The sequence below is a fragment of the Camellia sinensis genome, chromosome 4, assembly GCF_055761805.1.
Source record: "Camellia sinensis isolate YWXY chromosome 4, ASM5576180v1, whole genome shotgun sequence".
In the NCBI taxonomy this organism is placed as follows: Eukaryota; Viridiplantae; Streptophyta; class Magnoliopsida; order Ericales; family Theaceae; genus Camellia; species Camellia sinensis.
The window spans coordinates 213,324,396-213,345,982 of NC_138964.1; the positions used below are offsets into that span (position 1 = coordinate 213,324,396).

Below are 21,587 nucleotides of genomic sequence, written 5' to 3' on the forward strand. Positions count from 1 at the left end.
AGATCTCTGCTCCACAAAATGGTATCGTTTGGGTGTTGGAGCTTTCTGAATCTTTGCAGCATGTCATCAGACCTCTCTGATCGGCCATAAAAGCATCTATCTCTCTCTCTCTCTCTCTCTCTCTCTCTCTCTCTCTTCGTTCCAAACTCTGGTTTTGATCACTGCTAATCAAATACGAACTTGAACATGCAAATCATCATCATCACCGAGTGTTTTCAAGCCTCTTTCTCGTTAATCTGAGAGAAATCTTAGATTTGTAGTGTTACAGATCTTGCATTTCAAAACAACTTTGTGAAGAAGACACTGAATATACTTATAATTCCAGTCTCTATGCATTTGATATAACGGTGAACAGTAAATCATAGAGGTCAGGTCAGTGACATCAAAGAGAGAGAAGAAGAAATTGTTGCGTATGAAAGAGGAAGAGGGAGTGAATTTTCTCTGTGATAAATGGGTGTAGGGTTAAGGGACCTTAGATATCACAAAATAATATTTTAGATCTCTTCCATCACAAAAAATGAAAAAGGGACCTTAGACTAATTTTCCTTTATTTAAGATGTCAATTCACTGTACAAGAGTAAAATTTAAATAACACACTATCTTTTTTATTATAATACTGTACATACTTTTGCACATATATTTTTATAAATTTTTTTAACAATGGACTTATTTGATACAACTTACTGTAATTTAAAAACAAATAATCAAAAACAAAATAAAAAATATCATTCCATTAATTTCAGATAATTAATTTTTAAAACTTATTTAAATTATTTTTGTCTAATAAAAAAGATCTATCAAATAATTTGATGCAAAAAATAAATAAATAAAATAAGGGCAAATTACACTAACAGTCCTTACAGTTTGAGACTTGTGTCACTTTGATCGATGACTTTTCAATTATGCCACATTTGACGCTTAATTTTGAATCTTGTTCTAAATAAAGACAATTGAAGATATCATATTCAATTTCAAGGGTAAAGTCATCAATTTGATAAAATATAAATTAATTTGACAAAAATAAATGTCAAAAAAATATTTTTAAAATTTTAAAACTTATTTTTACCTACCAAAGATAAAATTATGTAAAATTGATAGATCGTTCTTGCACATTTATTTATTTATTTTACCAAATTAATTTTTATTATGTGTTTAGATAATGATTATGTAACGGGTGATTGTTAGGTTTTTAATGTGTAATCGATATATTTTATATATGAGATATTTTTAGTTTTGAATTTTTTGATTTGATGGATTGATTTAACAATGATATTAAAATTGTCATCATATTTGACTTTTAAAAAAATAAAAATTAATTTAATGAAAATAAAAACAACCATCCATATTCATATCATCCAAATATATAAAAAAAATTAATTTAGTAAAAAAAAAAATAAATATGTAAAAAATTTATCAATTTTATTTTTGGTGAATAGAAATAATTTTTAAAAATTTAAAAATATTTTTTTAAAATTTAATTTTATCAAATTGACGATTTATTATTAAAATTGAAAAAATAATATATTTAATTATTTTTATTTAAAATAAAATTTAAAATTTAGAATCAAATAACGACACAAATGCTAAACTATAAAATAAGGAATCATCCCAACCGTTGGTCGTATTTTGTTCTCGAATTTGATAATTTGTAATAACTTAGGAATCTCGTAAATAAGTGACTCAAGCCTGACTCGACTCGTCTGATAAAGCGAGAAAGAAAAAACTAGCAAAAAAGGAAAGAAAAAATATTCGAACCCCATAATTCAAGCTCAATCAAAAATCTCCATTAATCCATCAATGGAGTATATAAATACTTACTATATATAACTCACTCTGATTAATTAATTTTATTCGTCTCCCAGAAGGGTATAGAGAGAGAGAGAGAGAGAGAGAGAGAGAGAGAATTTATGGAGGAGCACTGAACACTTGGGCTATTTGGCTTCTGCGTCATATATATGTATGTATATATATACCCAATCGTAAATCTACGATCAATTCTACAAGTTTTCTCGTTGTTTTGGAGGGATTTGATTTGATAGAAGAATTCTCTGCAAATTTCGATTCGACGAAGCTCTTTTTTCTGTAAGTTCATCTTCAATCTCTGCCTCTTATTGGGTTTTGAACGTTGTGGTTCTTTGCTGTTGGATTTTGCTGGGTTTTGTTTTTGGAGACCAGATCTGTGGCATTTAGGCTTGTTTCGATTTCTATTGATTTGAAAGTTGATAGCTTTCCCATTTTTTCCCCAAGAAATTGAATACCCACTTTCAATAAATTAGGTTTTGTGTTACAGTTGTGTCCAATTTTTCTTTTTAATGGTTTCTCCTTAAATTTAAAATTTCTGGATGACTGTCACTTCTTTTTTGTTTTTATTTTATTTTGTTTTCTTTTCAATACATCAATTTTTTTACAAATTTATATATTTTTTTTAGCAAAGTTTGTGCCACTATAGAGCAATATTTCGATTGCATTAGTATTAGGGACACACCTCATTGTATCTCTCCTCCATTCCAATTAAGCTATTCCACATTATCTAAAGCTATGTTGTGTACCTGAAGCTAAGTTATTCCACATTTATGGAAATACAATGACTGCCATCCATCTTTCTCTCCAAAGATAACAACTGCAAAACGCAGTTAGACCCAAAAATATATGAGAACCGAACCAACCTGACCTCCATGGGTTGGGTTGGTTTAGATTTTGGTTTTATTTTGGGTCTTAAAAATAACAAATCCAATCACATTAGTTTGGTTTTTCAGTTAAGCAAGAGTAACTCGAGCCAGCCAAAGACCCGATTATATTTATATATATATTATGTTGAGTTGTCTTCTTATATGTTTAGTGGATACTTCAAATTTGAGCTAAAGTGTTAAATATGAAGCCATAAGTTTGGGTATGGGAGAGTAGGTGATTGGACATGTGACTTAGATAGGCAGTGGGTGGGTTTCTCACACCCCACCAAGGATAAAAAGGAACACATTTATAATTTTTAATAGAATTCCCTAAGTTACCATCAAGGCTTAATATAGCAGTATCATGTGTTGAATCGGTTTTGGTTGTGGTGTAGCAATATTATGATCCATGAGTATCGAGCAATGCATACAAAAAATCAGTAAATGCAATTTTGCATTTAAAAAAAATTATCATATGCAAAAAAAATTGCTTTATAGCAGCCAAAGCGAGCGTAGCGTTTGTGAACCTATTATGTTGGTTATGAATTAGGTTGTGAATCAGTTATGAACCAATATGTATCGCATATCAGATGATATAAAGATAACTTTCATTCCCACTGGTACATTGAGGTGTATTGGTCAGTTGTGTTGAATTACAAGTTGTGTTGCTTGTAAACTTGAATTACGGTAATGGCCAGTCAGACACCTAGATAGATAGGCACTCTACCCTCACCAACTCAACTTCATGTAACATAGTATTAGATAAACTTACAAGAAGACATTTTTTGACTTAAGTTTACCTACCAAGAAAAAGTCCTACCTAAATTTTAGTTCTACTTTTGCTTTCTTTTTTCTTAGAACAAAGTCAAAGGCCCTTGGAGCCTGGTTAGTTTGTTGCTCTATCTGATGTGTGGCTCTCTCTAGAAATAGCACTAGCATGAAGACCCTAGGGATTGCCACATAGAGAAAAAAGGTTAACTAAAACTTATGAAAATCTTTTGTTGAAACTTCTCAAAATATGCAATACCATATTTTGTGTTTTCAAATTACAGGGAGAGCGCTGGGCAATGTTGGTAAAAGCATAATAGTAGAAGTGTTTTTAATTGTTAGAGTGAAATGCAAGTACAAAAGTGTGCTTTTTTTATAAGCTTATAGTGCACTTTTTGCACTTTTTATTTTTGTTTAAAAAATATATAATTTATTAGTTTTTTATTTTTATTTTTTTATTTTTAATTTTAAATCATGATTGTTTTGAATAGGCCCTTGTTTTGTTATACAAATATCAATATTACGGTATGATACACTATCAATATTATGGTATGGTAACAAATACCATTCCAGTACTTTTTGGTCTTTGCCTTTTGGGTATATTTTGACTCAACCATGTATTTCATTTGCATTGCGGTTGTAAATATTTTGTAAAGCACAATTTGGTCACTTGACTGTCATATTATCTATTACTAATTGTTTTCAAATTTAGTTCATAGAATTTTAAGAAATTGAACAAACCTGTGTTACTGTGTAAAATTTATGCCTGCAACCTTTGTACAATTACAACTATTTTAGTTAAGAGGATAAATATATTGCTATTTGATTTTTTTGAATTTTTTGAATTATGTGCTTTTCGCATAGGCTCTAGGAGGCCTTTGCACTTAAGTACATCTCATGCTTTTACCGACATTGGCATGGGGAGTCAGAAGGCTTGGGTTGTTTACAAAGCTTTGATGTGTTAAGTGAGTCTTTGGAAGGGACTGGTGGTAGTATGGCAATGAGTGGGGTAATGGGCTACTGGTGCTGAGAGAGGACCTTATAGGATGGATGTTTGGAAAGGTATTATGAGAGTTTGGGATATCTCTAAGCATTTATTTTCCTAAAGTGGGTAATAGTGGTAGATTTGGATTGTAGCTTGATTCTTGGTGTGCATGCAGACCATCAAGAAAGTTATTTCCAAGCCTTACCAATTGGCTATGTAAATGGAGCATTAATCTTATATTTCTCTTTTAGTTTATATAATAAGGGTGGTATAGACACCTCAGTTTGGGAGGGCCACATGGTAGAATTTTTTGGCATGATAGTTTGTTTCATGGGGGATCAAGGATCTGATTGCCCAGAGAGTTTTAGAAATGAGACTCTTATTGTTTGCATTTTTTATCCGTCCTAATGTAGTCTTGTGTAGCCTTTTCTTTCTTTCGAAAGGGATTTGGAGGACTAAGGCCCCTCCGATGGTGGCTTTCTTTGTTCGTACAACAACTCATGAGGCTATTTTGACAATAGACAATCTTAGGCTTTGTTAACTTACTAAAGAAAGCTCATTCAGACAAAACTAGGGAAGCGCTACTAATAGCGAAAGTATAATATCTATCCTCCCATTCTAGTTGTATTGGTAGGCAAAAAGTGATTATGGAGTGGTGTTGTATGTGTTGGAAGGTAGGGGAAAGTATATTTCATTTGTTTCTTCATTGTCTAGTGGTAGGCAAGTTATAGAGTTCGATTTTTCTCTATCTTTGGTGATACCCGATTTTTCTCTATCTTTGGTGATACCCTCTGCAGTGGGTGACTTTTAGCTTTTTGGGGCTGTGGATACCTAAGGAGGGAGATCAAATAGTAGAATGTTGCTTCTCTGTATATGATGTGGTGTATTTGGAGAGAGAACTGTTACAACTTCCTAATTATTGTTTTAAAGGAATTTTCCTTGTTTCCACCCTTGTAAGATGAGAGAGGCTTGTACTTTTTCTCTTTCATCTTTTGTTGATTTCTTGAAGTATTTGTACATTTTTTTGGATATAGACTACAGTGTTTCGTTTTTGTTTATGCTAAGTGTATAGGCTGCATTCACTTTGGCTTAAATCTCATTCTAAGAAACACATGCACGTCTAAGAAGTTAACATGTTGTGTCCGACACCGTGACACTCATCGAATAATTCCCAACACTTGGACACATATAAAACACGTTACAATTATGAATAAAATAAATTGGAAGCAAACGATAAAACAAAAAGAATGTAAATATATATTTATTCTTCTCATTTAGACTTCAAAAGGCATTATTTTTTACTTAAATATTCATATATGTAATGTAACATATAATAATTATTTATCCTTATATATGACATATAATAAATATATAAAATATATATTTTGCACATGTCCGCCACGTGTCGTGTCTCACATTTTTTTTTGGAGATTTTTTGTGTTGGCATGTTTGTGTCATGTCACGTATCTTTTGTTTCTTCTATTGTCCTCTCAATCTCATCCTAGGTTATTATGTATGAATTGCAGAACTCCTATGTTTGATATACACTAATTTATTGGTGCTACCTATCCTCTTCCTTTAGAATTCAAAAATTGTTATTTTTGACTTAAATATTCACATATATGCCATATGATAATTATTTATCCTACACATAACAAATATATAAACTTATGTATTTTGCATGTTTCCCCCACATGCAATGTTTCACGGACTCTGCACAGGTGTTGGATATGGAGACATGCCCAAGAGTTGGATCCTCCCATTTTTCTAATTACAGGATTCAAGGCCTTGGCCAAAAAATTAGATCTGGGTACAAGGAAACGACATATGTAATGCATCCTTCAAATAATTACTCAAATAATAAATATTTATGGTTCCCAATTGCAAATACATTTTTTATTAACTAATAATAATTTTTTTAAGATCAACTATCAATTCATGACAATAAATAATTAGGTTATCTAGTTAACAAATCAAAGAATTTTTTCAAGCTTAGTTGTTTAAATTTTTTATATAGATAATATTTTTATATTTATCATTATAGTTGCTTATTTATTTGACCATAGTTAATAATTAATGGTTTGCCAACTCAATTCCACTTGCTTGCTCGTGATATCAATGGCTTGGGCTCTCTCTCTCTCTCTCTCCCTCTCCCTCTCTCACACACACACACACACACACACACATTCCCAAGGGCCTGCACTCATATTCCGATGGCAATATCTTTGGACTTGATACACACTCCCTCTTTGTGTCTCCATTTACCCTTTATTTTGTTAGTCTCATAGGAACCCTAACTTCTCTGTCTCTCAAATCGAATCATCTCTCTCAAATAGAATTGTTAGATCTGATTGATTTGTCAAACCATATCTCTCAAATGGTTGAATTTGTGATTGAATTTAGATCTAATTGAAGCTTGACATCGCCGCTGGCCTAGAACTTCAACTTCACCATCGACCAAGATCTCGTTGATCGAACTTTGATCTAAGCCACGAACTCATAGATCAAACTTCTCTATAAGGTATGCACATCTTACTCCTTGAATCAGTCGTGTTCAAGTGATGAGGGCCGAATCTGAACCGAATCCCACACCTATTCGCACACCTGTTCCCACACCCATGTCTTGTTGTGCACTCCCTCCCAAAACAACAGAGTACATGTAGCACAGCCGACGTGTTGTGTCCTACATCTTTGAAAACTTGTGTCCTACATCAACGTTCTATATCTGTGCTTCTTAGATCTTATTCATTGTGTACAAAATATAGGTGTATGCTTTTTGCAGACGATATCGTGCTAGTGGATGAGACTAGAGAAGGAGTTAACACAAAGTTGGAGATTTGGAGAAAAACTTTTGAATCTAAAAGATTCTGGATAAGCAGAACTAAGACAGAGCACATGGAGTGTAAATTTAGTAACAGTGATAATGAAAGCAGAGGCGAAGTGAAGATTGAGAACTAATAACTACCTAAGAGTGAACATTTTCGTTATTTAGGGTCGATTATCACAATGGCAGGGGAGATTAATGTGGATGTGGCCCATAGGATTAAGGCGAGATGGTGTAAGTGGAGAAGTGTGTCTGAGGTGTTGTGCGATAAACGAATACCCACTAGACTAAAAGGTAAGTTCTATAGAACGATTATTAGGCCAGCGATGTTGTATGGAACAGAGTGTTGGGCCAACTAAGAAACAACATGTAGATAAGATGAGTGTGATTGAGATGAGGATGCTAAGGTAGATGCGTGGCAAGACTAGACAAGACAGAATTAGAAATGAGTGTATTTGGGAATAGGTAGGAGTAGCACCGATTGAAGATAAGTTGAAAGAGAATCGATTGAGGTGGTTTGGTCATATTCAACCGAGACCAATAGAGGTAGTAGTAAAGAGATGTGATGGTATACCGGTAGATGGAAGTGTTAGGGGACCGGCTAAGCCTAGATTAACGTTGGCTAGCATTATAAATAGAGATATGGATCTACTTAATTTGACTAATGAAAGGGTCTTTGATAAGGTCTTGTGGAGAAGAAGGATTCATGTAGCCGATCTCATTTGATGGGACTTAAGGCTTGGTTTGGTTTGGTTAGAGCTCCTAAGTATGATGCACATTGAATTGTCGGTGATCCTAAGTTTGATGCACATTGAGTTATTGATTTGACATAAGATTAGAGTTGTAATGGCTATTCTAGAATTGCATTGCCCATCATAGTTGTTAATGACTTAGACTTCCCCTATCATCAGTTACGGATCAATTACAATTTTTTGACTATTATGTTTTGGGAATCAATACATTGCTACTTCAGGGTTGTAACGGCCATTTTTGTTTCTTTTTATTTTGTTCTTTTTCGTATTTAGCCTTAATTTTTTTTTTATTTTCTTGTATCAATTGCTCAGTTATAAAGACAATGCTTAAGAAAAGCTAATGAAAATGGTAATTGAGAGCATGAGAATATTAAATACTGGGAACTGACTGTACTCTGTTTATTTTTTAAAATAGTTGTTAAAAATTTCATGTATTTAAACTTTCCGAACTAATTCCTTTTCTCAATCTTAGTTACTATTTGAAGATAAAATTTTAATTTAATCATTAATCTGCTTTCTTGCAATCTCATTCAATTATCATTATTACCATTGTTAAATAAAAAGGAAAAATAAGATTGTAATAACTATTCATTAATCACTAATGTAGTAATGATATATTATTTGATGAGTAGAGTAATATGCTACTACTTGTTTGACATATATATACCAATAAATTTTAGGGCTTGCTAGTCATTATAGAAAAGGTAGTGGAAATTTATAGCTTTGATAATCATTTTCCTTGGGCCTTGAGTTGCACTTACTATAAAGTTATACTGTGTGGCAGTTGATACTGTAATTACCATGTTCAAGCATAATGGAAGTATCTACTTACAGTCTTAGTGAAAACTTTTATTAGATTCACAGACTGCTTGAATATTGAGTTCAATCTCATAACTCCTATCCATCCCAAAATTAGTGTCAATGTTGATCCCTCATTTTTTGTATTTACTGTCAAATAGTTAAAGCTCTATTTTTTTTTCTCACTTTTTGGTATTATTATCTCTTAATACAAATTATATTAATCATTTTCTCTTAAACTTAACCTTGGATGAGGGTAGAATGGGAAGAGCAATTCTAAAATGGGAGTTGTCGATGCAGTGTCTTTTCTTAAACTTGAACATTTTCATGTGGGACTCTCATTTTGGGACCTCTGAAAAGGAATTGTGAGTTGTATCATGATTTTCCCTTATATTCCACAACACATTTTCATGCATATTTCTTGTTTAACCATTTTTACTGTATACTTAAATGTTGTAACATTTCCTTGAACCTTTTGCATCATACTTTTAGGATAAGAAAATGGATGGATCAGCTGGTCAAGCCAACAGTAGTGTGGATATGTTTTTACGTAACTATAAGCTTGGGAAAACGCTTGGTATTGGTTCATTTGGTAAGGTCAAAATTGCAGAACATGCTTTGACAAGGCACAAAGTTGCTATCAAGATCCTTAACCGTCGCAAGATAAAGAACATGGATATGGAAGAAAAGGGTAAGAATTTATGTCATTCCATGCGTATAAGTTGTGCAAGTTGTTTCAATTGCCTTTTGTTTATTAAATTTTACAACTGATAACTAGGTGTTTTAATTGGGTTATCAAAACACGCACGTATTTTGCATTTCCATCTTATGTGTGTGAAAAGGAGGAGTAATTGCTAGAAACTAGTTGCACTATGGCTACTAACTGTGGTATTTATGCATCAGCGTTATTTGATTCCTTCTTGTCTCCAATGAAATGACTTATCCTAATTACTTACATAATTTAAACTACAGATCATTTTACTGACATAATTTGGTTTCACTTTCATGTCCATAACAATGAAGTGATAGAGTCAAGATTGGAAATTTGATCATATGCATTGGGATTTCAGCTGCTGTTTTTGTTATCAGATCAGAGGCTATCTTTTTTTTTTTTTTTTTTTTGGGGGGGGGGGGGGGGATTGTCTGTAAAGAACTTTCTTTGATAAGTAAATTAATATTATTCACAAAAGGCACCAAAAGGGGAACAACCTCTATTCATTGGCTGGATACAATGCAAACTAGAACCCATCTTTAAAACTAAGCTCTTTTATGAAGTCAATAAGAGGAAAAGAAGATTCACCAAACTTCCTTTGAAAGCCAAAATTAATGAAACATATGCATTGAATTTGATTTCAAACAATGTGTTAGCACTTCAACATCTTCAAATCCAAATGCACCATGTGCCTGTTTGGTACTTAAAAGCAGCTTAAATCAACTTTTAGCTTAAATTGAGTTATTTTGGTGTGTTTGGTAAAACTTAAAGGGATAGATTATAGCTTTGATTAAGCCATTTTCAGCTTAAATTTGTAAGCAGCTCCGGGGGTGCTTCTTGATTTGAGCTTATGTGCGCAGCTGAAATGGGGGGCATAAAATAACTTAATTACCCTTCACAATTTCCAGTTATTACAAGTGTGCCATATATGTAAACCAATAACACTCATTCTCTCTCTCTCATACAAACGGGAGAGGCGATTTCCGACGAACCAGGGCGATTTCCGACGACCAAAGCTCTGTCTCTCTCTCTCTCTCTTCGGTGTTCTCCGATCGCTCACAGTGAGCGATCTGAGCCAGAGACCCTAACCCTAACCATCGCGATCTGAACCGGAGACCCTGACAGTGACGATTGCATGACAAAACCCTAGCTCTCTCTTCCTTTTCGCGATCGACGCCGGCGGTGAGATGAGGAGGAGGAGGAGAAGAAGAAGAAGAAGAAGGGACTGCCAGCATGACAAAACCCTAGCTCTCTCTCTATTCGCGGTTTACGTTGTTGTTCTCTTTCTGTGCCCCATTGTGATTGGCCGTGCGAGGCGATCTCAAACTTAGCGCCGCCACGTCGCCGGAGCTAGGGTTTTCAATGTTTTTTTTTTGGGATATTTTCAGTGTTTTTTTAATAAAAAATAATAATAAAAATGAAAAAATGAAACTAATTAATTTATAATGAAATAATTTTATACTAATTGATACTATTAATAATTTTAGTATTAATCGATGCTAATTAAGCCATTAATTGACACTAGTTAATTTATAATGAACAAATGAAATAATTTTATACTGATTGATACAATTAATAATTTTAGTATTAATTGATGCTAATTAAGCCACTAATTGACACTAATTAATTTATGATGAAAAAATGAAATAATTTTATACTAATTGATACTATTACTAATTTTAGTATTAATTGATGCTAATTAAGCCATTAATTGACACTAATTAATTTATGATGAAAAAATGAAATAATATTATAATAGTTGATACAATTAATAATTTTGGTATTAATTGATGCTAATTAAGCCATTAATTGACACTAATTAATTTATGATGAAAAAATGAAATAATTTTATACTAATTGATACAATTAATAATTTTGGTATTAATTGATGCTAATTAAGCCATTAATTGACACTAATTAATTTATAATGAAAAAATGAAATAATATTATACTAATTGATACTATTAATAATTTTAGTATTAATTGATGCTAATTAAGTCATTAATTGACACTAATTAATTTATAGTGAAAAAATGAAATAATTTTATACTAATTGATACAATTAATAATTTTAGTATTAATTGATGCTAATTAAGTCATTAATTGACACTAATTAATTTATAGTGAAAAAATGAAATAATATTATACTAATTGATACTATTAATAATTTTAGTATTAATTGATGCTAATTAAGCCATTAATTGACACTAATTAATTTATAATGAAATAATTTTATACTAATTGATATAATTAATAATTTTAGTATTAATTGATGCTAATTAAGCCATTAATTGACACTAACTAATTTATAATGAAAAAATAGAATAATTTTATACTAATTGATACTATTAATGAAATGATAATTTTTGTAATACTAATTATATTAACTTTTATTAATGAAATAATTTTTGTGAATTAAAACTGAAAAAAATGACAAAATAATCATTTTTATATCTTATAAGGGTAAAAAGGACAATTATATGATAAAAAGTTATTTTACCACTCTGCTGCTTAAATTCATAATCCCACAGCTGCATTAAACATGTTAACAATTTATATTCACAGCTATAAACCATAATCTATTAAGTTATAATTTAAAATCACTTTTTCACATATCTATCAAACGGGCCCATGTCATGCACACGGGAGCCATCACTCAGTAGATAGGAGAGAGCCAACTTTAAAACCCAAAAAATTTGCCAATCCTTGAACATTTTGCACCTAGCCCACGAGAAGAACTTTCACTTTTACATCAATACAGAGCTTGATAAATATATTAGTATTTTGAGCCGAATTTAGAAGAACCTTTATGGGGTAAGTAGTTTATGAAGCAAAAGAAAATTTCTTATTTCCAATTTTGGAGGTTTTATGATAACTTCCATTCATTGCTTTGAGATTTCAAAGCTTGGAGTTGTGGCTATAGGAGGTCCTTTTGTGGTTTTGAACGACCACTGCACTTAAGACCTGTTTTGTTGCCATTTTATTCAACTTGGGAATTGTTGCCAACCTGGATCAATTTTTTAATTTCTTGATACCTTAGCCTTGTACCTGGATCAATTTTTTTATTTGTTGATACCTTAGCCTTGTGATTTGCATCTTTTCTTTGTTTGGTATTTTGTTCTTCGGGTTTTCTATGTTGTATTTGGGTTGCATCCCCTTGATGCCCTTTTTATAACGGTTTTTCTTCCTCTGTCACAGTTAATATAGATACTGTACATCCGTTGCTATTGGATCTGGATTATGATTTGTGGTTGATATTTTGCAGTTAGAAGAGAAATCAAAATATTGAGGTTGTTTATGCATCCTCATATTATACGACTTTATGAGGTTATAGAGACACCGACAGATATCTATGTTGTGATGGAGTATGTGAAGTCTGGTGAGCTCTTCGATTACATTGTGGAAAAGGGTAGGTTACAGGAGGATGAAGCTCGCAATTTTTTCCAGCAGGTAAATGTTTCTTATATGAGAGATTTCTTCAAGTATTGCTATGTCCAAAATGAGTGGAAATCATTTGTGTTAAAACATTATTGTATGCTGATTCTTCGAAACAGATAATTTCTGGTGTAGAGTACTGCCACAGGAATATGGTGGTTCACAGAGATCTTAAGCCTGAGAACCTGCTTTTGGATTCCAAGTGCAACGTGAAGATTGCTGATTTTGGTCTGAGCAATATCATGCGGGATGGTCATTTTCTGAAAACAAGTTGTGGAAGCCCAAATTATGCTGCCCCAGAGGTATGGTATCTATGGAATATAATTTAAGACAGTGAAACAAGTCAGTGAGATTTTTCAATTGAATGCTATTTGTATTTAAAGTAATTGTTGAATTTCCAAGGTTAATAAATTCATCTATTTTCATAGGTTATATCTGGGAAATTGTATGCTGGACCTGAGGTAGATGTATGGAGCTGTGGGGTTATCTTGTATGCACTTCTTTGTGGCACCCTTCCTTTTGATGATGAAAACATTCCTAACCTTTTTAAGAAAATAAAGGTACATTGAAATTATTTTAATTTATATTAGCATTCGTCATCATTGCTATGTTTTCCTTGAACTTGAGGATCCAGCATTGTTTGGTAGCCGCTGTTCTGTTGTTTATTTTATATTTTAATGTCTGCATCATCATCTTTATCATCATAATATGTGTTACTCAACTATTCTGGGTTTGGAGATTAGCATGTCTAGATTTTACACAAACTTTGTATTCTCTTGGAATGAGAGACTTGATGCTGCATCTATCATACTGAGTATTCCGTTGACCTTTCAAGATCTCCAACTACTGTTTCTTAACGAACTCCTCGCTAGTTATTTATGTATTTGTTTTCGTACTGTGCGAGCCTGTCATTGTTATGGTGACTTAGCCTTCCGATCAAACCTCATTGTTTCATCATAGAGATGCTTACTGTATCTCTAAAGACCCCCCATGTACCCATTTTTCATGGATGACAACATTGCCTTTTGAATGCCTAACATTTTGGCTTACAAATGATTTCTCATGCCTTATTTGAAGAACTGGGGTATAGAAATAACTGGATATTTACCACTTCCAGCTAGATGACCATGAAGGACAATGGGATTTATATTTTATACCATAAAGTAAATTTAGGCAATATTCTGCAGAGAATGTTTATAACTTAGACAACATGTCAAATTATGTAATTTCTTCATGGTAAGTGGCAGTGGGCGTAAAGAAAAAATATTTGGCACAAGGTTGTAATCGGTTGGTTTGAATTTGGTAATCTAGAGTTTGATATACTTCATGGTAGTGTGGGGAATTTTTAGAGCATAATTTCTGTCAAATTCAAGAAAGTTGTTCTCTCTCTCTCTCTCTCTCAAGCATCTCTTTGTGGCTTCCTCTTTCAGATGTTTTCAGTATCCTTAGCTTGTATATGATGTTTGTTGCATCCTGAACCCTTATTCATTTTGTCCTTCAGGGTGGGATATATACTCTTCCCAGTCATTTATCACCTGGCGCGAGAGATTTGATTCCAAGGATGCTTGTGGTTGATCCTATGAAACGAATGACTATTCCTGAGATTCGTCAACACCCATGGTTTCAAGCTCATCTTCCACGATATTTAGCTGTGCCCCCACCAGATACACTGCAACAAGCAAAAAAGGTTCTGGAAAACTTTGAATCTTTGTGCCAATCAGAGTTGGATCATATTTGCTGTTTATGATTTTCCAGAGAACATAAATGCTTGACTTTGGATATGTGTATATATATGAGAGAGAATCAACATATGGCTCAGGTGTATTGCGTCATATTGGTGATCTAAACAAAAATATGATGTTTATATGAAGAAAGGCAGGATAAGTATTTTTTAGTTGCGTTTGGATGGATCAATTTGTAGTGAAGGCACATTCAAACTATATAAAAGGGATGCATCCTGTTGCAATCCACATTTAAGCTATAAAAACTAACTCTAAGCTATCTTCTAAATAATTAAGTCCAAATTCATTTATGTCAAATCCATATATTTATATCCAAATGCAACCTTATAGGTTTTAGGATCTCATTATTGCAATTTTCCTTTTATCTAACATTCCTCCTATGTACTTAATGTGAATCAAAGTATAATGATCATTCCGAATATTTGGTAAAGAAAGTTATGCGTACTTGGAAAGTTTGCAGACACTGGCCTAACGGCTGATTAACTCCTTATTGCAAGTGTTGCTCTTCAATTTTATTTGAGTGAAACCCTTTTTAAAAATGAAGGTTTCTATAAGAAATTATTTGGTATAAATTCCAGTAACTTGATCAAAACCATAAAGAAAATTAGTAATAGTTTTTGTTCTGGTCCATTGATTTTAAAGCACAGGATGTAATATCCAGGTTTTCTTCGATTTGTGGGGCAAGATGGTATTTCTCAATCTAGCATACATTTTGGTCAATTGTTCTGTGTGCTACTTGACATATTTTGATCTAAATTGCTGCTATATTGTGTAGTTCTTTTTTGATCGGCAACAAAATAAATTATATTAGAAACTACTATGTTTTTTAATGTTTTTACTTAGTGAATAAGTTCTTTTTAACCGGCCAATTCAAGTTATTCTTTCTTATCTATTTTTTTAATTTTATTTTGCTAAGCTATTTGAGTAACTTCAATTGCAGATTGACGAGGAGATTCTTCTAGAAGTTGTTGAGATGGGATTTGACAGGAATGCCCTTGTTGATTCTCTACGCAACCGAATACAAAATGAGGTATCCATTTGTGATTTTTAAATCTGTATTTCCCTACTTTTTTGAGGCAATGGCCATTGCTTGGTGTGACTGTAAAACTCTAGGCTGAGAAAACATGGGTTTTGAGTTTGTAGACAGCTGCTTCATGCAAATGAAGCTGGAAGCTCGGTCTGTACACACCCATTCTCCTAACAAACACTGGGTTATGGCCTCTGTCTTTATAATTTTAAAAATAAACATTTCATTTTTTCACCATGTTTCAGGGTACTGTTGCATACTATTTGCTATTAGACAACCGATTTCGTGTTTCCAGTGGCTATCTTGGAGCTGAGTTCCAGGAGTCTATGGTGAGCATGTGATTGTAAACCAAATATTGGGTGCTGAATTTTCGTTATGTTTTTGATCTCTTTATGCTTAATATTTTTTTTATTCTTTCTTCCACAAATGAGGAAGCATTTATAATTGATGCTTCATGTTGGATTAGATTCATAGCCTTATGGTACTAAGCAAATAAACTATATCTGGTCTATTATGTTGTGTAGACAGATTGTCAATTTGTTACCCTTATCTTTCCTCTAAATCAAAATAGTATTATGAGAATGTTTTCTGCATATTTTGTAGGAGTATGGTTACAACCGCAACAGTCCAAATGATTCTGCTGCTTTAGCTGTGGGCCAACGTTCTCCAGGATACATGGATTATCAAGGAATCGGTTCAAGGCCCCAGTTCCCAGTTGAGAGGAAATGGGCTCTTGGCCTACAGGTTAAGTGTGTCTAGTCTCATTCTTATCATTTTTAGTATTGGAAGATGTCGAGAAACCAACCTTGCCCTACATGTGGGCCAATAAATGGGGGGATTGACGTGACTCGCGTTCTTGTGTGAGGTCAATGCTTCCATCTACATCTGGTGCAACTTGACTGGGATTTTATAGGTTGAGATGATTGAAGTGCAGAGGAAGGAGAGAATTAGAGGAATAGGTTTTGAGTATATAACCAACCGGCCACCTTAGCACATATTAATATTAAAACTATAGTACCCTCAAAATAACATAAATATAATAATAGAAACACACTAATACTCTGACAGATTTAATTTGGTCCCATTACTGTCATAAGAGGTCTTGGGATCAATCATATCACATTGGGTGTGGCTCATTTCATTTTCAATAGTTGCAGGTTAAATGGTTTTTGTCATCACCCAATTTGGATATGGTAATTCTTAATTCACAAGTATTGATCATCTGCCAGTTTTTTTGTTTGTTGGACAGTCTCGAGCCCATCCTCGTGAGATAATGACAGAGGTTCTCAAAGCTCTACAGGAACTGAATGTATGTTGGAAAAAGATTGGGCACTATAACATGAAATGCAGGTGGATTCCTGGCATTCCCGGTCATCATGAAGGCATGATTAATCCTATGCAAAGTAATCATTTCTTTGGGGACGAATCGACCATCATAGAGAACGATGGTGTTAATAGGACACCCAATGTGGTCAAGTTTGAAGTGCAGGTAAGTTACCCTTCTTACCATTCCTTTCAGTTATGGTTGCAATCTTCCATGAAAGCTCTAGAACTGATGTCACTATCTCTATTTTTGTGAAGCTGAAACCAGTCACACTATTTGTATAGTGAATATGGCCTACCCTTGTGAAGCATGCATACATAAAAAGTGAAACAAGTGTTCGTTTTTGCAATTCTATTAGGGAAAAAAGCAAGAATTAGATAATACGATTGGATGCCCCGCCCAACCTATAGTGTTTTGTCATTTTAGTCATGGGGAGTGTCGAGCAACGTATATGAAAATTTTTACACTTTGTTTCCGTCAAATACTTTTGTTGGGATTATATTTTTGCAAGCACACCATTGGATTTGATGTCCATGCCACGCTTTTAATGCATACCAAATATCAAGTTGATAAACTCATTTTGTTCATCATACGTACAATTTGGAATGCAATTTGCTTGCTAAATCTTGCAATCATCAATCTACTTGATATTTTCTGTGCATGAAATGGACACTTCTAATAATGAACTCGACAAAGGGATGGTTCTTGAAAAGAGGGGTCAATCGATAAAAGTTGCTGTTAACAATCCTTCATATTTGCAGCGTTTGTTCACATTTATCCTTATGTGGTGGTTTTTCTTTAGCATTTTCCATGATTGCAATCCTTGGATTTTTTGTTTACAGCTTTACAAAACTCGCGAAGAGAAATATCTGCTTGATCTACAGAGGGTCCAGGGCCCACAGCTTCTATTCCTGGATCTTTGCGCTGCTTTTCTTTCTCAGCTCCGGGTTCTGTAAAACGAGAAGCCGCCTGACGAGACAGATGCCTCTTGTCGGCGAATCTCACCATGCTTCTGAAGAATAACTTAAATGCCTGTAAATAACCGGTCTTTCTTTCCGTTCAGTTCTGCGCTCTCTGAGCCAATCTTTTTGTTGGATTCAGTAGTAGTTTAGGCTTCTGCTATGGCATGACAGTCATTTTGAACCAGTAAGTTTGGTTAATGTTATTAATCCTTAAGTTTCTATGAATTTCTAATTAAACTTTCTTTTCTATTCTTGTATGAGATTCTCATTCTGCCTCTTAATTCCTGCCTTCCAAACATAGTGAAGAAGGAGAAGAATATTGCTTCGTCTATTTCATGATATATGAATGGATCAACATCTTTACAACATTTTTGTATTCACATTTCAACTCTCTGAAATGGTTTCCAACAATTTTAGTCGATTTGCGCTTTGGTATGTCAAAATGATGAATTTATTGCAAAAGAGAACAAATGTTATGATGGAGTGATCATATTTTATTTCAGTAAATCACATATTCAATTTGTTCTATTTTTTTTAACAGCTTTCCTAACATGGTTGCGTGAAAAAGCCAATAGTTTCATCACATAAGTTCCAGATTTATCAATTTCCATCTCAAATTCTATGATACTCCTGAATTTCATTTTTTAAATCCCTAAAATCAACTTGGACTAGTCTTTCTATGAGAAATATCAGAGGTCTGAAACATACACTGAAGTCCTTTTGAGTTCTTTGCCAACTTGTACAGTTGGTACTTACTAACAACTTTCTCCATATATGTTAGTGGGTGTTTGGAATTGCCTTTTTTATTGTTGTTTTGTTTTGTATTTAATGATTTTTTATTTAAAAAAAATTATGTTTTACATTTGGTTGCATTCTTAAAAATAATGTACTGTGGTGTATTACTACTGGTGATGGTGGTAGTAGCTGAGAGAATGTTTTTAATGTCTTGAAAATAAAAAATAAGAAATTTATATCTACGTAGGCTTGTTTTCTATTAAACACGATAATCATTTTTATTAGTTTTTTTGTTGAATCTAATGCTTCTCATTTTTTGGCTCAAACAAACATAACATTAAAACAAGTCCCTTGAAAATTATTAAAAAAAAAAAAAAGTGAAACCCAACCTCAAAAACATTTTACTATTGCAATTTTCAAAGCACACCAAACCTTTTGTTCCATAAATGTGCGTGATCATCAACAATTGCAATACTAAAATAGTGGTTACGTATGCATTCAAGATCAATCAAAGAAAAATAAGTGATTCCCAAAGTACATCAAATCATCTGTGTCAAAGATGAAAATTAAGCCCAGAACCCTCAGTTTTTTTTCTTACACTTGCTTTTTTTACAGTTGGTAAGAAGGGAAATACATAAATAGAAAACTGCATCGCGCAACAGATAAAACAGTATTGATTACTGATTTGATTAGATCATGGAAAGTTAAGAAAATATCGAATGAGTTAATTAACAAAACAGATTGGAGGTAGGTCGAGGGAGCTCCATAGCGACAATTCGCCATCATTGCTATCTGTTGAATTTGATTCATTTTCCTCCTCTTTCCTCCCCGCCTCTTCACTGCTATCGCTCTCCACTTTCTCCTCCTCTTTGTTCATCTTAGTACAAGCATTTCGCAAATTAGTCAACTGATCAGGCACTCCTGATCTCCTCTTGATACTACTTTCCGGTCCAAGCTTCAACCTCAAACACTCAGTTATCCCATTGAACGCATAGAGGGAAGCAGAAAACTTGCGCTCATATTTCATCCTCTTCATCACCTCCCTAACCATCGATGGCTCGTCTCCATGATCAATTTCCTGCTCAATAGGCTCCACAATCTCCTCAGCAATCTCAAAAGGTGAATAGTAACATGATCCAATTTCATCAACAAAATGGAAATCCACAGCTCCCAAATCACTCCCCTCTTCTTCTTCTTCACCATCTTCTTCTCTCTCGCCTCCTTGATTCACATCACCACTACAAGACTCGCCCACATCACTCACCTCATAGTTCTCTTTCTCACCACTCAAACATGACTCAAAACTAGTGGTATTTGTGCTATTTATGTAATATTCACCACCACCACCAGTACTGAAACCAGTGTTGGTGGTGGTGATCATGTTGTTGTCGTTGTTGTTGTTGCCAATGGAATAATAGAACTCTTCTTCTTCTTCGGGTTCTGGATCATTAAGGAAATCAGCGAATTGGGTATCTGAAAATTCGCTCGCTTCGTCTTTAAATTCTTGTTCTTTTTGCAACTTTTGATCCGGGTTAACGGGTAAATTGGCAACCAAAGAGTTGTTTCTTGCTTTGAGCCTGTGGAGGAGGAGATTGGTGATCTTCGAGGGAAGAGCAGGGGTTGAAGAGGTAGAAGATGATGAAGAACAAGGCCAGAAGTTGGTTCGAGTGTTGGCACCGCGAAGCAGGCAAGCAGCCTCATCATAGGCCCTGGCTGCTTCCTCAGCTGTGTCAAATGTGCCTAACCACACCCTAATCTTCTGTATGGTGTCTTTAATCTCAGCCACCCATCTGCCTGATGGCCTCTGCCTCACCCCCACAAACCTCTTCCGGGCCCTCCGGGCCCCATCAGTGGCTTCCTTCACCATCTCATCCCAAGCTAAGTTCCCTTCATGATCAGAGTTTTTCTTCTCTGCCCTTTCTTCGCTTGCCTTTCTCTTCCTACCCATTTTCTTGGTTTTCTTGTTTGTGTGTAAAGTCTTTTGGGTGTTCTTTCTTTTTGTTTTCTTGGATTGGAATAGGTGTGTGTTGGGTGAGATTGAATTGAAGATGTTGAAGGGTTGATTGATTTGGTTTGTGTTTGTGGTAAGAGGGATATAGATTATATATATGTAGAGAGTGGAAGATGCTGTCAAAGGAGTGGAGAGAGCTGAAAGAGTCTTTGATGCTTGTTCATATACTTCTTTATTCTTTTATTATTTTTGGCTTCATATCTAACCACATGGAGGTTTCTCTTTGATATGAGAGAGAGTATAATATTCGATCAAGATTCTCTGTACTCAAAATTCTTATCTTTTTATACTCACTACATTTCTAATTATACGGTGTGATGAAAATTTTGATACACGACCATATGACTTAAAGAGTATATTTTACCCTCTTTGATATTAGAGTAAAATATTCGGTCGTGAATTTTCTCCACTCAAAATTTATATTTCTTTGTATCTAATGCACCCCTTACCGTATGATATGGTGAAAATCTCCAAACACATGAATCTCGACGGATTAGAGTGCATATTGGATATTGAAAAATATAAATTTTAAGTACTAAGAATTCCTAAACATTTTGCACTCTTTGTTAGGGAGCATGAATTTACAATGTGATGGAAATCTCAAAATAGAGGAATCTCAAGAGACTGGAGTGCATTGGGTATAGAAAAATATGAATTTTGAGTACAGAAAATTCTTAACAAGATATTTTACTCTCTCTATATAGGGAAGCAGGGATCTCCAACGTAGTGAAATTTGAAACATGTGAATCTTAAAATATGATCGTGCGGTTGAAAGTGCATTGAGTAATTAAGAATATAGAATTTAGATAAAGAAGATCGGAGAGAAATTTTGTTTTTTTGTTT

The 21,587-nt window shown here is 33.7% G+C and overlaps 2 protein-coding genes across 8 annotated transcripts; one reads left to right on the forward strand and one right to left on the reverse strand.

Moving 5' to 3' along the window:
• The first annotated feature begins 1,622 nt into the window (after nt 1-1,622).
• On the forward strand, nt 1,623-18,366 carry LOC114283882 (SNF1-related protein kinase catalytic subunit alpha KIN10). 7 transcript variants are annotated; one of them, XM_082867484.1, is made up of 12 exons: nt 1,703-2,082; nt 6,144-6,251; nt 9,289-9,487; nt 12,774-12,958; nt 13,063-13,245; nt 13,372-13,503; nt 14,445-14,630; nt 15,626-15,715; nt 15,958-16,041; nt 16,316-16,456; nt 16,962-17,201; nt 17,879-18,366. In XM_082867484.1, the coding sequence occupies exons 2-12, from the start codon at nt 6,153-6,155 to the stop codon at nt 17,990-17,992; spliced, it is 1,653 nt and encodes a 550-aa protein (XP_082723610.1). In that variant the 5' UTR covers nt 1,703-2,082; nt 6,144-6,152; the 3' UTR covers nt 17,993-18,366. The 7 variants fall into 7 exon arrangements, with proteins under 7 accessions (XP_082723611.1, XP_082723615.1, XP_082723610.1 ...); XM_082867486.1 differs by lacking the exon at nt 6,144-6,251 and adding an exon at nt 6,826-6,943; XM_082867485.1 differs by lacking the exon at nt 6,144-6,251 and having other exon boundaries at nt 1,623-2,082.
• An 833-nt stretch (nt 18,367-19,199) lies between these two features.
• Nucleotides 19,200-20,998, reverse strand: LOC114283883 (uncharacterized). Its single transcript, XM_028226756.2, has one exon. The coding sequence runs from the start codon at nt 20,679-20,681 to the stop codon at nt 19,458-19,460; it is 1,224 nt and encodes a 407-aa protein (XP_028082557.2). The 5' UTR covers nt 20,682-20,998; the 3' UTR covers nt 19,200-19,457.
• Nucleotides 20,999-21,587: the final 589 nt, after the last annotated feature.